The 18,074-nt window shown below is 36.8% G+C and overlaps 1 protein-coding gene across 1 annotated transcript in view; it reads left to right on the forward strand.

Moving 5' to 3' along the window:
• tspan9a (tetraspanin 9a) overlaps positions 1–16,910 on the forward strand; it is a 49,057-nt gene extending 32,147 nt beyond the window's left edge. The window contains 2 exon segments of the mRNA XM_038290973.1: positions 1,339–1,422; positions 11,543–16,910. Of these exon segments, the coding sequence (XP_038146901.1) occupies positions 1,339–1,422; positions 11,543–11,614 (156 nt within the window). The 3' untranslated portion in view covers positions 11,615–16,910.
• The last annotated feature ends 1,164 nt before the right edge of the window (positions 16,911–18,074 follow it).

The following is an 18,074-nucleotide window of genomic DNA, read 5'->3' on the forward strand; positions in this document are numbered from 1 at the left end:
CAACGCTTACTAATATTAAATACTATGAAGATGTCCTCGTGTGTCCAATCATTCTGTACAGTTTATGAGTTTTCCTTTTCAGTTGAGTTACTAAAATAGATTACCTTTCAATGGTGTTTTGATGTATGAGATGTGCATGAATAAGTGCAATTCTTGTCCCATTGTTCAGAGAACAAAGATGCACACAGCAAATGCAGCTACAAAAGGAGGGGGAAAAATACTACTGACAAAGGAATGCAAAAATGGACAAAAAGCACACAAACAATATGCTCAGAGAAGAATCCAAGGAGGGCACGGAAGATAAAATGAGCAACATCTGCACAGAAAGTGACCACAAAATGATGAAAAAGCTATTCCAGAGAGCACAAAAAGAGCCTGACAAATTTTGGAAATCATTTAAAGTGTTATGCTTTTGCATTGTAAGCTGTTAAGCTCTTTATCTCGTTTTAAGTATCTGTCATGCAACCTGATACACATGCAACATCAAATCCAACATTTACTGCATATTTGTTCCACAAGCTCATTGATTGCATTACAGATTGTGTCCATTCAAACCCGTTTTACTTTTACTGCAGAATTCCTGTCATTATGGGCCGTTTTTCTGTTTCACAACTGCTGTCGCAGCACAACGTCCTCAACCCATTACATCTCTAATTTCCTACTTGGTCTGGCATGTGGTTTGTTAGCAGGTCCAGGGTAAAGGATTAAAAGCTGTAATGTAACTGCCAAACTGAGAATAGGCAGACAATGAGGTGGTCCAGTGGGAAAGCTCATCCCTGAAAGCTTGTGTGTAATCCTGCCCAGAGGAAACAGCTGCCTGATTATTTCCTTTGGTTCCATTTTCTGCTTCCAGATCCCCACTCAAGAAGGAGCATCTCCTTACCATTGAAACCAAAGTTAAATCCCTCACCTCACAGTGAGGGACTTCTGATTGAGACTACAGCAGAAGAAAATTGCTATATTAGGGGTTCCCAAACATTTTCAGCCTGGTTCTACTGAAATAACAGTGCTGAGGCTTTTTCATGATACATTTATTTAATACCACCCTATTTAGCCCTCCATACACCTTCCAGGTTGCATCATTATGATTCTCAAAATCATCTTCTGACACTTAGTGACCCAATCTGTGTTAAAGAATGCATTAATTGCCTTACATCTGCTCAGATTTTCTCCCACAATCCTACACTGAGTTTATGTGTAACTTTGCCTAATCTGATATTTATCCATCAGAATATATATGTATATATATATATATATATATATATATATATATATATATATATATATATATATATATATATATATATATATAAGTTTCTGTTTTGTTTTGCAATACAGGGCTGCTTTGAGAAAGTGGAGGAATGGCTGGATGACAACAAGCTTCTACTGGGAACCATAGGCATGGTCATCTTGGTGGTGCAGGTGGGAGTAAAAAAAAATTGTTTTCTTCTCCTTCCCGATTGCTCTTTTATCTTTTTGCATCTGTCTTGCAACATGGTAAAAAAAGAAAAAGAAAGTGTGCATCCAGCAGCCCTGTGCCATCTCGTTCGATCGAGAAAGCTATGAAGCTTTAGCTCTGTGGGCGTTCAGGGCTCCCACACATCTTGAAATATTGCTGCTCTGTTCTCTATTCCTGTCTGGAAGATTCAAAGCCACATGGCTTTGAGCCAAGGAGGTTTCAGTCAGGTAAGAAAGAGCTCTTAGATGATTGGAAAGCCAAGATACTGAATGCAGAGAGGCAGGTAGGAAGTCATAGATTAAAGCGTCAGAAAGGAGGCTGATAGATATTCCTCAGATAGTATCGTTTCTCTTCTAGTCATAAGAAGTGCCTTATATCCATCCCAATTCTACCAGCTGAAATAAAGTTTTTCGTGGTTTTTAGGTTGTTTTCTAGGGTGATGCTCAACAGCAGCATCTGAGAGGTAAAAGCATTTATCTGGGAACTGTCTTTGTGGAGATTAAATACGTCTAAGTCTGACTGATATGAGACACATCAGTGCTGTTGTGTGTTTTTGATAGATTGAAGTCAAACCAAATGTGTACATAGAAACAAAGAAGTCCCAAGCCCCTCCTCCTTTTCGTCTTTCTGTGTTGAGCTTCCAAGAGCTTCCATTTTATTCCTAAAAATATAATGAGAATCCTGCTCCAGCTTCAGTCTTGTTCTTCTTACTGGGTCAACTGCCTGTTGACCCAGTTGTAACTCATTACCCTCGATAATTAGAGTTCAATTTCACTACGATTTAGTCCTACCACATCCTGGAAACTATCCAGACTGGACCTCTGGGCTTTATTCAGCAGTAAGTTTTTATGTAATAACTTCATGCAGATTTTAGGGGTTTTTTAATTCTTGTTTTTTTACAGTTTTAACCTCTTAAAATCCACCGGCCCGCCGCTGACCTGTTGTGTGTATTTTCAATGAACACAGCATTACGCATGAAAAAAACCATGGTTAACATTTTACCAATAAAGACATGTTATGCATCTTTAGAAGGAATAAATTCTCCACAATTCAACCACCAAGTTCAACAATCACCAATGCACAATAAATAGAAAATAAATCAGCATTTAAAATTATAATTTTTAAAATAAAGCTTCTGCTTCATACACTGCAAAAAAACATCTAGAAATAAGTTAAAAAAAGTCTTAAATTAAGTGTATTTACCCTTAATTTGAGCAGGTAAATAAGGGGATCTGCCAGTGGAATAAGTATCTTTACTCCTAACATAAGATAATTAGATAATATACACTTGAAATAAGACAAAGCAATTGTTTTTGTCTTATTTTAAATGTAAATTGTCTTGTTCCATTGGCAAAGTGTCTCACTTACCTCCTCAATTCAAGAAAAAAATGCACTTAATTTGAGCAAAAATTACTTATTTAGATTTCCATTTTTTGCAGGTTATCTTTGTCTTAAATTGTTTATATTCCGTTTGTGCACTAATGAAGTGCAGTGCTGAGTTTTTTTCACATTGGTGGGGTGTCAACTTCACGCAGTTGAAGCTCCTTTTTGATGATGCGGTCAAGGGTGCAAACACTGTGCATCTGAAATGCAGAGCGGTGAACCGCGTCCAACGCACCCGGTCTGAACACACCATTACGCACAGACTCCATTCATATTATGCCAAATAAAAGTCTGGCTGCTATTGGTTAAGGCCGTATGCAATGTGTTGCTTTGTAGCCAATGGTTTTAAACAAGGGTAAGCATGGCTAATTTGAATAATGCAGACCTGATATATTGCCTTTCCTAACAGTACATGGGCGCAGCAGAGACTGAATCATTACACACGGTTAGATCATCAGATTAATCTGTTAGAAACAGAGAAACATATATGCTTCAAAAAAATGTTGTGGTCATCAAAATGCTTCAATGGGATTTTATGGGTGTAATTGTTGTGTGAAAGCAATTAGCACAAGTTGGAGTAATTTGGGATATTAGGAGAGGTTTGGAGATGCTGATGACACCAAAAGTTAAAAGTCCCATAACTCTGACACTGTTATTCCTAGAGTTCTGAAATTTTCAGCATTTATGATTGATGTAATGTAGAATAAATTTAATTTAATAACACTCACCTGGTATTAAAAGAAAAAGCCCTATTATTTTTGAGAATAAAAAAAAATTAGGTAATCTTTGAACTGATGCAGTTTAGGCTGTGTTTTAGCCACACTATTTTCATTAATATTTTCAGAAACTATAGGGTTTTAGCTTTGGCCTTACAGTTTCTTGGTTGTTTGCTTTTCCACTTGGTTATGCAAAAAGGCAAGGATTACTTAAAACAAGGTGGATGTTAACAATTTGGTGTTTAAATATTTCCAAATGTTGGCTTCTTGTCCATATTTTATTAGAATATATATTTTAGAGAAATGTGTTGATACCAATGCAATTATATCACAGTTAAAGCTGCTTTTACTCTCTCAAAGAAAAACCGAGATGAAGATATGAAGCTTTATTTGTGATCATACATACAGGGTAGATACAACAAAATTTTTGCAAATCAGAGGAAGGATTAGCCTGAGCTGCTGCGACTGAGCAAACTGTCATTAATGGCTGATCTGACCAGCATGTCTGTAGTGGTAGCAGAAACTGTGGCACCCCGAGGAAATATACAAAGACAGTGGTAGAATATGCAAACTACACACAGAACCCTGGACTTTCTTGCACAACAGTGCAAACCACTTTATCACTCTGCTGCAAAGCTGATTTTTAACCTCCCTTAGTCTGCAGATTAAACAGATTATTTGCTAAATACCCTAATTTAGCTTCAAAACAATTTTTCCAGCTTGTCTAAATCCTGAAGAGCTCTATCAATATTTCTTAACTTTGCTGATATTTCAGAATTAGAACCTGATGAATTTTTGACACTTACATTAGTTTTAATGCTCCAACATATTAAATAGCATCTTCTTCCAATTTTTTTTATTTAGTTACTTATATATTTAAAAGGTTCAGCAGCTGCTTGACTTCTTCCTGAGACCAAGGGATATGATCGCATTGCCCTCTCACTTCTCTCCTTCTGCCATCTCCATGTTAGATTTTGCATTGATTTTAAAATCCTACAGCTCTCCTTTAAATCTTTAAACGGCCTTGCCCTTAACTTAAACACATCTCTGACTTATTGAGCCTTGCCGTCGTCTCCCAGTCCTTTGAGATCTACAAATAAAACCTAGATGCTTACACAGATTGCCTTTTTAGATCGAATGAGGACAGCTTTATTCCTCCCTTTTCGTATAAATAAGAAGAGTTGTTAAAGACATCATGCTGGGCATTGCGTCCAAAATATCTGCTGGTGACTCAGTAATTGGTTCTCCTCTTAGCAAAGACAAACCTAATCAGTATTTAGTCATGCATGACTCTATCGACTTGTGCAAATAAAGTCCTCTGATGATCGATGTGTCTGATACACCAGAGACAGCAGGATGTTTCAAGACAACTCTTCCACTCCCATCTCCAGGCATAAGTGCATATAAGCCTGTGGGAGCTTTGGGCATTTAGGGCATTAATATTCTGGTGTTGTTGTTGAAAAAAGGGTGTTGTGATTGATTGCTAGTGATGGGACTAGATCCATTTTAACAGGACTTTGGTATACATGCATTTTGGCTCGTTATGTATGACAATGGTATATACGACATTTTTTATTTAAAACCCATTCTTTAATAACTGCACAATGGGGTCTCTTTAGGTGTATTTTTCTTTGCTGCTGTCTTATCTAACTTTTAATATATTTGTTTCTGTTTTTTGTACCTTTATGCGTTAATTTGCCTTTTACATCTGAAATTCCATAACAAATAATATTTCCCTTGAATTCTTATCAGAACAATTATTTTCTTACCATTTATTTATTTAAGCATACTGTTTTATTCTGTTGTAAATAAAAATAATAAACACTTGAACTTATAGTATCATTGAAATAGTAATAAAATAAAACAAGGAAATTAAAATAACATTAAGATAACATTTACTTTAACTAGACAGATATTGCTCTTAATTTAATTCCCTGAAATGTAGAGCAAGGCAAGTTTATTTATATAGCACAGTTTAGTACAAAGACAATTCAAAGTACTTTACATGAATGAGACAATAAAATAGAAGGTAAATAAAAAAAGAATAAATGCAAGTAAAATATAATAAAAGCAGGTAGTAGAAAAACTCAAACAGTTGGACCACAAACTAATAAACTTAGTTTCCCTTTAACAGTCAAAGGCAGTTATAAACAAGTAGGTGTTTGACTTTTAAAAGAAATCAGGATTTCAGCACTGAGCAAAGAAACAGTTAAGTAAATGAAGAGATGAATGAAATTACCTTGAAATAAATATTGAGCTCTTCTGTTAAACAAACAATAACTGTAACTATTCATCAATAAACAACAAATCCCTTGATCCTGCTTTAATAATAAATGAAAAGGCCAATGAAAGGACAACTAAATGGGTTCAGTAGCTAATAAGAGTGTCTTAACTGCCCTGTTTATGGACCAATGAAGCCAAAAGTGTGATCTATGTATACAACTCTGTATGGCTGGAGCACCAATAAGGACAGGATCACTGGGCAGTACATGAAACTGATTTGCCCTGTTGCAGGTCTTCTGTTTGTTTGTTTGTTTGTTATTTGTAACATTTATATCTAAATCATCATACACATTATAACTTCAGAGAAAAGAAGCATGAATGTAAAGACCTAAATAAATATATAGTAACTTTCCTTGAAAATGTTGGTACTGGAGATGTTAAAAAAGTAAACCCATTCTTGAAGTGGTGAAAACTGACCAGCTAGTCAGACATTTGCTGGTTGTGATCAAGTGCCGCTGATGTAACTAGAACTAATCCCCTCTTCCCATCCAGGAAGCTTTTTTTTTTTATTCAAAATGTCAAAAACAAGGCTTTGTTGGGCTACTGTATAAAGCCTTGAACTCAACGATATTTCTGACGTTTTGAATTGAAAAAGCTTCCTTGATTGGATGCGAACCATCTTCAGCCCTGGAAACAAAGTCCAGATTGTTACATAGTCCAAATCGTTTGTTTAACTTTTTTGGAAAGATCTCCTTGTACTACAAGTAACTTTGGGCAATAATGATTTCTCAAAATTGCACCTGAATTAAAGGAAATGAAGGCACAGTAAGTTTGTATGAGCTATGAGAACAGCAACTTTTAAACAGAGCGTGCAAGATGAGAAATGGGTTTGTCCATGCTCTTGCACTTGTTTAAAGAAAAATTTCAGTCGTGTTCAGAATTCAAACTTCTGAAAGTACTATGAAAATGAAATGATTACATGCTGTTCAATAAATGATCTGTGTTTTTAATTAAAAGTAGTTTTTATTTAGCTGTGCTTACTGGAGACATCCATTTTTCAAAGAACACTAATGCTAAATTCATTAAATCACCGTAAACGTATTAGTATTAGTTATAGATAATGATATATTGATCATTCCTTGCTGACTGGACTTGGCCTTTAATAGGCGTTTCCTCTCTGCAGCGGGTACAGGGTTGTGCATGTGCAATTTTTATAAAGTAGAGAGGGCAGATCTTTTAAAAATTTGTGAAAATGCTCCAAAATGCCTTTAATATAAAAGCATCAAAAATGAAGCAGCAGGCGCTTTTTTGCTGCTCCAATCACGTTAGGTGTGAATATAAGGCATGTGGCTATTGAGCGTGATTTAAGTTTATCATTAAATGTGGTTATTTGCATTTAATTAAGGATTTAATGAGGATTAGAATTATATTTTCACATAGGACCATGTTGGTTTGGATTTGTTTCTCCTCACTGAAATCATGATTATTTTACATTTTTACTCAGGCTGTCTGTCCTTGATACTAAAACTTGGCTTTTAACTGATAATTGGGGAAAAAGGCAACAACAGAGAAAATATGGCAGTGGTAAAATTCGATAACATTTATGAAAATCTATATTTCTGTTTTTCTCTTTTTTTTTTTCTCTCTCTCTGGGAAACTGACTGTGACGGATAAGACTGTGCCCTGTGTCATAAATAATCAGTGTGTTGGAGTTTCTGCTTTGTTTGTAGATCAAAAGATGGGTATATTTTTTTAGATATATTTTTTTCAGTTGCTGTATGATTTATTACTAAGACTTCTACATAGAAACAGTTAAATGTCACGCATTTAAAGGAAATATTGATAAGTAAAAATGGCAACACAGTACCTGCTTTGCTTTATAGTTTTAATAGCTTGCCCAAAGGGCTTCATTGCCTTGGAAATTATTGACAGGAATATGCCTGCAACTGGAGTTCAATACATTCTTGCATTAGAACAGAGTGGGAACTTGATATGGTCTCTCTTCTTTTTGCCATCTTTAGAGAAAGTTTGATTGGCCTGGATTTTCTAAATTCACGCCTCTGTCCACGTGAGCTCTATTTTGGGGAAGCTTCTGCAACAGTAGCTCTTTCTGCAGCACCTTTTCCTGTTTAGTCCATTTAATCTCTGCCACCCACCCCTTACATTTCTGACAGTTTCTTACCTTTCTTTTCATTATTGAAGCCTTAAAGGCACATGCTGTGGAAGAACCTCAAAACACCCTGCTGTATTTGTTATATATTATTTACTCATCCCTCTTAATACTACAGAATCCATCCTCTGTTTTGCTGCTTGTTGATAAAGGATCTCCTTTTTTTTATCTCCCCTTCTCTCCTTAATATGCCTCTTACTTTGCTCAAGGCAAGGAAATACTCCTAATCCTTGAGTCCATGGTTCATTTAGAGCAAGGTGTCCTTGCCATTAAATCTCTTTGTTGACTTCTTTAATATTATGCACATAGTTGATGTCCTTAGAGGACAGTTGTGCTTGAACTCTGAGGTTGAGGTTAAGGTAATTTATATCTTGTAGGCTAACTTTTAGCCTAGTCTGCAAAGGGGAGTCAAGTACCTCAAAAGTCCACATCTATAAAAAAAGAAATAAGTAATGTTGTAGAAAGTGGTTGCAAACCAAGTTAATAAATAAAGGAAACTTTGCTTGGGTTCTGGCAAGTGCTGTTTTTAATAACACAACACAACTTTTGCTTCAATTCAGTAGTTTGTTGACTTTATTCTTTTGGTTAGTCCTTATCAGCTACATATATAGATCTTCCTTCTCAATTTGCAGTAGAAATTTCTAATGCACATGCATTAGAATGAATCTGCTACCACTATGGAGAAAGGTTGTATTTATCCTGTCTCGCTTATCAGAAGTTTGTAAATCTGATTCAGTTCTTTTTAGCTTTGTATGCTCCTCTAATTGATGCTGCTAGTTAGGTAGGGGACTTCCAGTTTTATCGAATGCACTCTGCTATATTTCAAAGGGAATGCATTGTGTTTTCAAAATGAACCTATATTTGTAGATGGTGTCTTTAGTACACGTGTGCTTGGGCAGTCTTTATAAGCTGAAGTTGGCTTAGGAAATAGATTGGTCATAGAGAAACAGAGATCTGAGTGTAGCATCGCCTTGAATACAAATCAGGTCCATCACAGTATTTACGACAGTGTTTTCATTTAAGAATCAGATGTCAAACGCAAAGATTATGTCATTTCACTGCCACTTCAGAAACATGACAAAGAGATGGGGAAACAATAAAATCAAGATGCCGAAATGAATGGCCAAAGGTGTATAATTTAACTATCCAAACTAGATGCAGACTTAGCATGACTGAAAACTGTTTATCTTTTTTTCAAAAGGAATTAAGCAGCAAGGATATGTTATGTAAACAAACTGGTTGACTCTTAATCAGTTCAGTAGTTTGTAATTAACCTCTTAGCCAAGTGGTACCTTTAGATCCCACTAGCTTCTGCTTTTTATCCATGCAAACTACAATCTATTAGCTTTTTTGCTGTGTGCTGACAAAACAGAAGTTATCCAGCCCAAATTTTCCCTTGAATTTCATCCTATTTGCATCTGAGAAATTCCATTTTACATCCAATATCCATTGATTTCGATTCTCATAAAAAGTTAATGATTTGGGATAATAAAAAACAAACATCAATTCAGCCAAATCAAGCAGGTTTCATTGGTTAGATACACCCCTGACAGGCTCCAACAATCAATCAATCACATGGAGACAGACACACAAAGGATAACAACCATGGATGCACACGTTAGGCCAGTTTATACAGACCGCTTTACAGAGAAGAGAAGCTGGATTATGCAAACTCCATTTAGAAAGATCCCTGGCCTTAGTCACACCGTAGGTATGAACACAATAAACACCTTACAGCTAGAGAAGTCAGCTACTCTGCTGGGACACTAACAAACAGGCTGCACTACTATGACATGCAAACAAACTAATAGCATTACCATGTGAGCAGTGGAAACCAAGGTCAAATTCCTTGTTTGTTCCCCAACTTGGCTAATGAAGTTGATTCTGATTCTGGAAGGATGTGTAGCTTATTTTATACCTAAAAGAGTCATATAAAATCAATCCTAGTAATTCTTGTTGTGAGCCAAATGCCCATTCAACAAAATACAGTTTATCTTTCATACAAATATTTCAAGGTAATGGTTTTAGGAACAGCCTTGTGACTGTGTTTGATGTTGGAGCATCATGGGTTATAAATACTTCAAAGGTATGGCTACAGACTGATTCACAGGCATCTCAATTTGATTCATTCACTCAATGCTTGTGGACGCTATATATTTCCATCACCAAAAATCCAAGGTTCGCATTTGAAAGATGCACAAATACGACAGATCTTGACCGAAACTTTTGTGTTTATTGGGCATCAAAAGGACGAATAAACCTAAGGAATAGAAATTAAATACATCAAACTTCATCTGCAGCTCAGCAGCAATTACAAAGTTTATTATTCTCTGAATTTTTACCTAAAAGAGCATCCTCTGTTTTATAGAAGTATTAACTACAGGCTTATTAACTACCAAATGTGCATTTCTGTTTATTTTAACGGTTGTGGCTCACAGTTAATACAACTCCACATTTAAGTTTTCCCTTAAAATCAAATATTACAATAGACCATTTAGAAAAATGATAACCCTTAAATGGGGGCATACTGAACAGAAACTCCATATCTGCTCCAAGTTGTTCTGGGCTCCTTTACATGAATTGCTGCATCAAAGAGGTCTAGCATGGAGGACATTTACCTTTGATTCTTCTGTGGTGTTCAGAATGTGCTTTAAGATTATGAGTTTAAGCGCAGTTGGTTCCTGTATTTGTCAATTTACCTCTTGCAAGAATCCATAGATTCTACAAGGTTTATAATTTGTCCATTTTGCACTGTGGGTATGTACCAAGTCCAACTGGAATGAAATCAGCATCTCTTTGGCACAAGGAAGCATGGCAACTTTAAACCTTACAAACCATGTGGAGAAAAAAAAGTATGAAAAAATAATAAATAAAGAATAAATCATGACTGTTGAAGCTTCACAACGGAACTTGAAATTGGACACCAGAAATTCAGTTTCTAAATGAAATAATAAACTTATTTTCATCCCAAAAATGGTGTATGACCACTGGACCGCGTTTTAGATTTTTTTCTCCTTGACCCAGGTTCGACGCTGCTGGTTATGGTTGTGTCTCTTAAAGATCTGCCTACAGTTGAAATATGTAAATCTTTAAACCTCCTACAAACTCGGATAAGCTTGCATAGATTTTTCTTCCTCTCTCTGACCAGCTAGCGCCTCTAACAATGAGCTTCTGTGGCCAACACTACTTAAAGAAGGTTTCAGTGGCTGTCTAGTGGACACTGCTGGTCAGCAGACCAGTTGTGTCGACCTCATCAAAACTCATCATGCAACAGCAAGCTGGAATTTAATTGGATAGTCTTTGTATGCAACCAGAGTAAACTAATCGCATAGCAATCTTTAAAGGCAGAGTACAGTATGACCTGGTCTCATTAAGAAAACAAAGGTCTGAAAATATATTGAAAAGTTCTTCCTTTAAATTCGAGGCCTTTAATAAACAAATGTAATATTAATCATCCCAACCAAGCTAAAACTAATAGTGTTTTTGTGCAAAATAAAACTAGGCAGTTATAAAATAACTGGATTCAACTATAAATTGAGTAACTCTACCTAAAGTCACTTATTTACAGTTTCCTTCTTTTTTTCTCTGCAGCTCCTGGGCATGGCGTTCTCTATGACGCTGTTCCACCACATCCACAGAACAGGAAAGAAGTACGACGCCTAACCTCAAGCAGATGCGCTCCTGCCTAATGGGATGAGACTGATTTAAACATCCATGCTTTCCCTCTCACTTTACAATGACTGTAAAGCATTTTCGCCGCCCCCCCTTCCTTGGCCTGTACAGATTTCAGCTGTGTTCCTGCACCTTTCCTGCTCTCTCTCTACCTATCATTCATTTTGCCAAAGAGCAACACAACTGGAACTGAAGGGACACCTTCTTTTGGCAAGAAAGAAAACAACATCTATTATGAATGACATTTGCTTTGTTTATTTTTTGCTTTGACTAACATTTTGCTGGAAGGAAAGTTGTTTTTTGAGACAATGAAGACTGAACTAATGCCCATACAGCATCTCCAAGGCAAAGAAAAACCCATGAAATGAAAACAGAGACTCCTCTCCTCCGTTCTGGAGGTTTTATTAATGTTTAGTGACACAAAAACCCCATTTTCCCTTGTAAATGGATCAATACCCAATATGGCATGTTAGTTTTTTACTTCACTGGCTTACCTGTCTCTGAAATTTAGTTTTTTAGGTTTTAGATTTGTTTTTATGAAAATTATCAGTGCCCCTGTGATCTGCTCGTATGCATTTCGGGTTGTGATCCATGATTTTTTTTATTTTTTATCTGAGCTGTAGGACTTTGGGAAAAAGGAAATGTGTTGGAGTAGAATCATGTAAACATGCAGAATCTGCAGGGTTACAAACTTTAGTTCACAGCTCTGTCCATGAACCCACATTTCTGTGTTCAAGTTCCCCTTTGACGCAACATTCATAGTGTTAAACTGTCATTTATTAGTGCTCCACGAAACCTGTCGGTGTCTCAAGGGATCCGGGTGATAAAGTTGTTGTTTTTTTTAAAGAATAGACTGTTTGTGTGTTTAGCTCTGTGTCTTTGTTTGATCATTCAGTCCAAATTTCTGAAGGGGTAAAGAAAAATAGGATCAGAGAGAGAAAAGGCTAACAGCAGACATGTTTTTTTCACTGCTCCAGCCATCAATTGTGCTGGCAGGAAGAACCTAGAGGCTTTCGCTTTAAGCTCTCATCTATTCAGTCTGCCTGAACTCAGCCATGCCTCCATTTTTCTGTTTGCACCCTGATTCTCTTCCCACATGTCAGGAAGCAATGAGTTTGACATTCCTGCTCATTACAATGTCACACCTTTGGTTTGCAGGTTCACATATTTCATCTGAGCTTACTTTTCATGCAGCCTAAAGAATGGTGTGGGGAGGGCATATCAAAGTCAGACAGATAGGTATGGCAACATGCCCTGTAGGACACGTTTGTTTATGTCTGTTTACGCACTGATGCACAGCAGGAAGCCCCGGCATCAGTCTGCCTCCTGGAGACCAAAAATACTCTTCAGCTGTTAGAATCCCCCCCCACCACCACCTTTCCTGCACAAAATTCCTTAAGTTATAAAGAGATGTGAAGAATACCTTTATTGGAAGGGGATTGTTTCTGCTTCGACTGTGAGGCTTAGGATATTCAGTATTTGTCACATCTCTGCGGGTAAATTGTTTTGACATTTAAGAAGATGGAACAGAAAAAAAAATGAAGAGACAAGTTATAAAAGCAAAAACTTAAGCACGCACCAAGATTTACCGCTTTACTTTCAGCATCATTCTCAGTTTCCAAGGTAGAGTAAGGTTTTACATTACAGTGTACCAACACGCCTGCACAAAGTGACATAGGTCAGTGTTAAATTAGCAAGTCGCTTTATGCCGTTTGATGAAACGGTCAGAGGTTGAAACTGGAGCAGATCTGGCTGCTGATTAAAGAGATGATCAGATCTAAAATCAGGATAAAAAAAGAACCTGTTACTTTAAGACCAGGGGCCCATCTGTGTCCCTTGGACCCTAAAATGTTTTTAAAGATTGCCATTAAAATTTTAGCAACGTATTTTCTATCTATATTTTCTAGCAAAGTCATGATTATAATTCCTAATTCTTAGTCCTTTAGACAATATTTTTATTTTTTTATACAAAGTTTTCTTTTCTATTTGAGGTTACTTATCTTACTGTTCTAATTTTCTATACAAACCAACGCTGCTGCCTGCACATTCCCTGACCTATTACAACAAAATCTTGTCTAAATTAAAAATATAAAATAAGCCTACATTTGATTAACTTCAGTTTATTGGAGTCATTATAATATATACATAAATGAACTGAAATTTAAACATAAAACTTCAGGGACACAGGAAGGTCAGTTTTATAGGCTCAATCCTTCTATTTTGCTTTTCCCTTTTCAGTGTCTGAGGCACTGTCTTTGTGGTTTTCTGCTGCTGCAGCGCTTACCTTTTATTGCAACACATCATTGTGTCTCCTAGTTAGTACCTTTGTTGGTTAAATAATCCACCCATTTGTATTGTTTGCATTGCACACGCTTGCTAGGCAGAATGAGGTCGAGACAGGAGCATTGCTTGATCTGTGGCATTCTGTTTTCATTTAATTCACAGCAACCATTCAGCTAAAGCCTGAGCATACAGTGCATAAAAGAAACTGGATGCCTATAGTGCAGCTGACTGAATAAATGACTTTATAATCCCCTCTAGCTCTCCCCCACAAACCTGCTATTCACCTGTCGAAAATGACTTTTTCTGGAAGCAAAGGGTTTGCAAAGGTCCTGCATTCACTGCATGTACCTCAAAAGCAGCCCTTGATTATAACCCATTAGAGCCACATGAGGCTCTGTGTCTGTAATCTAAATTTAGTCCAGAAAGGTGCAAAAAAGTTTTTTCTTTTCCCTTAAAGGTTTATTTCTGAAAGATTATTCGGGGACAAATGTAATTACCATACATTTTCTAACCAAGCAGATTATTTACTTCATACTGTATCTTCTTGGGTTTTAACTGACATGTTTTAATTGGTTTTATGGCTGCATCATTTTAACGACAGGTTATTAGGATCTACCATGTGGCCCTTTTTAGCAACGCTTCTTATTGTGTCCATGGGGTTTAGCAAGACAGCCACTGCTGTACAGTGCATGCACAATTGGCTTCTACAGTACAGCTCCCCGCCACCCCACACCCACCCCCCACCCAGCTTGGCTGCCTCCACCCAACAGTGTTCTACCTTATTTACCACCTCGCTCTGCAGACGCCTGACTCCACATACAGACGCTGCAGAGAAACAGCTCAGCTCTTTGCAAAGTAGCACCTGTGGGGGTAACCTGTGCTGCTTTTCCTCACATTAAATAGAGAGGTCTTTATAAACGGATGATACAGAAAACAAAAGGACCCGAAATGCTGGAAATAAGTCTCTAAATCTGATAACTCTTTTTTTGTCACATGCTCTAATACTATGCCCAGATTCTGTTTGTGAACTGTGTCTCAACCCAGCCACAAACATTTGCTTTGTCTGCTTTTGTCAGAGTAAGGGTTCCCTTTGTGTTAGTTAAGAAGGCAGAGCCAAATGACATTTCAACAACAGCTGTCCAGTGATGTTATGTTGTTTGTTGGTCGTTGCTGTTTTAATGTTTTTTTTTTTTACTGTTGCTTTTTTTTTGTAGTGTAGGCAGTTTCGTCTGCTTTTTATATCCGTGCGTGACAGACGGTCCGCTGAATCTCATTGTACGCAGATGACACCATTAATTCTTCTTTTCTACAGGGGATTAGTCTTGGCAGCGCTTCTGTACAAGGTGCAAAAATGCCTTTTTTTGTCTTAATTCTGATGCAATGGTATACATTCAGAGTGGATGAAAAATATATGAAAAATACATACATATATATATATATATGTATATATATATATGCGTGTGTGTTTTTATGTATATAGATATTTGCTGATTCTTGTCTTTATAGAGTCTGCTTTTTTTATAGTTCAGGAGTAATTTTTGAAGTAGAATCAGTCAACCACAAAACTGTTTGTGCAAAGTTGGGAGTATAAAAAGTATGAGTTTACTAAATTATTTAAAGTTGCACTGGAACTTAACAGCTCACCATACTCTCCAAGCTGCTCCAAAGCCCATTTTATTGCAAAAGATAACCTGCACTAGCATCTTTAGACAACTGCAGGTAATACCTTGCAATACACTTGGTGATGCCTGGATGCAGCAGCCATGAAGACCCATTCCATTAAGCTTTCTACTCAAAGTTACTGAGCTAATCTAAGGGTCCCATAGAGTTTGGAGAAAGTTAGTGACCTCTGCACAGTTTGCAGCATCTAGCAATCAGGCTCTGGGACTTTACACGGGCTACTGTACTTCTTTGTGGCTGTGTTGTTATCCGCAATTGCTTCCACTTTGCTATTATACCACTTACAAGACTATTTTTTAATAGAAAAAGGATTCTCTACACCAGTGACCATCAAAGTTGTTGGAAAACCTAAATTCAGTTATTCAATTTGCATGGGTTTAGCAAATACTTTTGGTAATATAGCGTACTTGTGGGTAAGGTCCACAAAGAGACGCACTGTCTGCATATTTTAGTTCTACTTTGAATAAATTATGATGTGCAGTTATAACCTGCAGTGTGTTTTTTTTTTTTTTTTAACTGCTCATGTCAGGTCCGTTATGTGTTTCTAAAGCGTCTTTGTGACACTGTGCCACGGAGCTCATGTCGCTCTACTATATCAGCACAGGGTGTCAGCCCCATGTGTAAACAGTACATAAATATATATGCTTATTTTACAACTGATTCAAGTCAGTGTTGCTGGAACACAAATGAATATATGAACACTGACAGCTCAATTTTCTAACAAACCATGTGCTTTTATGCTTAGTTAGACATATCTTTTTCTTGTACTTTAAATGTCTGTTTTTTGTTTTGTTTTTATTTGTTTGCTGTTTTCCCTTCACTTGCAGTGGCAATTTTATGTAAATGTCTGTTTTTATCTGTAAGCTTTTCATGTCTTGTTTAACTGGATTCTGATCTTGTAGTTTATTTCATTTCAGAGGAAGCATAAAATATTCTTTCTCATCCGTCAGTAAGTCACAGAGATGCCGGGGACAAAATGCGTTGCAGCGATCCGGGTTTGCGTGGCAGTGAGAGACTTTGAGCAGTTTCATTTCATTTGAATCACTTTATTTTTGCACCACCTTCGGCTCACTGTTTGTGTAATTCTGCTCGCAATGCGTCTTCTGAGCTGAAACTGAATCTTTGAGCAGTGGAAATGACGCTCTCCAGCAGAAGCAGCATGTTTGATGTTGAGTTCTCTGCTCGGCGGCATGGACTGATGCCTGCCAACATCATCCTGTGACTTCCTGCCACAAAGCTACACTATCTGAGGTGGTGCACTCACCTGCTCTTTTCTCCAAATCAACTATTTTTTAAATAAAAGAAAGTGTGTCACTAAATCCAACGATATTTCGTATAGTCATTGCCTTTCACGTTTAATCACTCTTTGCTTCTGATTTATTCCAAATGTATGTTGCTGTCAATTACATAGGCCACATTTAAACACTGATGCAGGTTTTATAGGGTGGGGTGGTTGAAGATCTTGGCAGGTAGAGGAAAGATAAGTGATGCCAGTCCAGATCCCAAAATGTCTTTAATTTAAGAGAGTGGTCTCCTTGCCTGCCTCTTTCTAATGATCGTGGAGTTTTAAGATGAATAATTGGCATTGATGAATAATTTTTACAAAGAACTAAAGGAAGGTGAGACCATAATAGAGCTGGATGATCGACACCATATTTTTTGTATAGATCTTGATCTCGCCTCTTTTTTAGCCTTCTTGTTGTCAGAGTTGTGTGTTGGTATGTGTCTGTGTGTGAGAGACAGAGTGGATTCCACCATGGCTTTTCCTGTTTTTCTTTTACATTGCTGGTATTTCTATGCAAAGCCTATGAACTATTTTAGCCTTTGTACAGATTATTTTGTATGAGTAACATGTAATGAAATAAACTGAAAGTAATCTAGCATGGATTTTTTTTTCCCCCTTTGTTATTATTAGAGTTTTTTCCTTTTTTTCCCCCCTGTTCTTCATCCTCCATTAGAGTACATTTCATTAACCTGCATTCAGGAGGCTTTCAGTTTGATGAACCTGTATATTATCTGCCTGTGTAGCTTTACTGAGCTTGTTAAGTAACAATATATGGGACTTTAGGGTTTCTTCCAAACTTTATGGCTTTTTTCCCATGGCTTACTTGCTTACATGGTTTAACAAGAAATGATTATGGTGCACCTTCCAGCTAATGCTAAACATTTATAAAACAAACCAAGAGTAAATGGTGTGTAAATAATAAATGTGATGGAAAAGGGTCATTTGCAAGTAATTTACAGCTTCTAATTTAGGGAAAGCAGACTAAAATGTGCTTTTTGTTAAGGTTTGTTTTTGTAATTAAAAAAACAAAACAGATGTATTTTGTGCAGATACATTTTGTGCATTTCAGAAGTATATATAGGCCTACCTAAAAGCACTTTTTTCAACTGGTAGCTTGTTTTGGCATTTGTTATCAGTTATGTTCAAAGATACTTGCGAATAAGGATATGAAAGCATTCAAGATAACTATTATTATAGAGCAGT

Source organism: Cyprinodon tularosa, unplaced genomic scaffold (assembly GCF_016077235.1).
Source record: "Cyprinodon tularosa strain WSP-4 unplaced genomic scaffold, ASM1607723v1 ctg290, whole genome shotgun sequence".
Taxonomy (NCBI): Eukaryota; Metazoa; Chordata; class Actinopteri; order Cyprinodontiformes; family Cyprinodontidae; genus Cyprinodon; species Cyprinodon tularosa.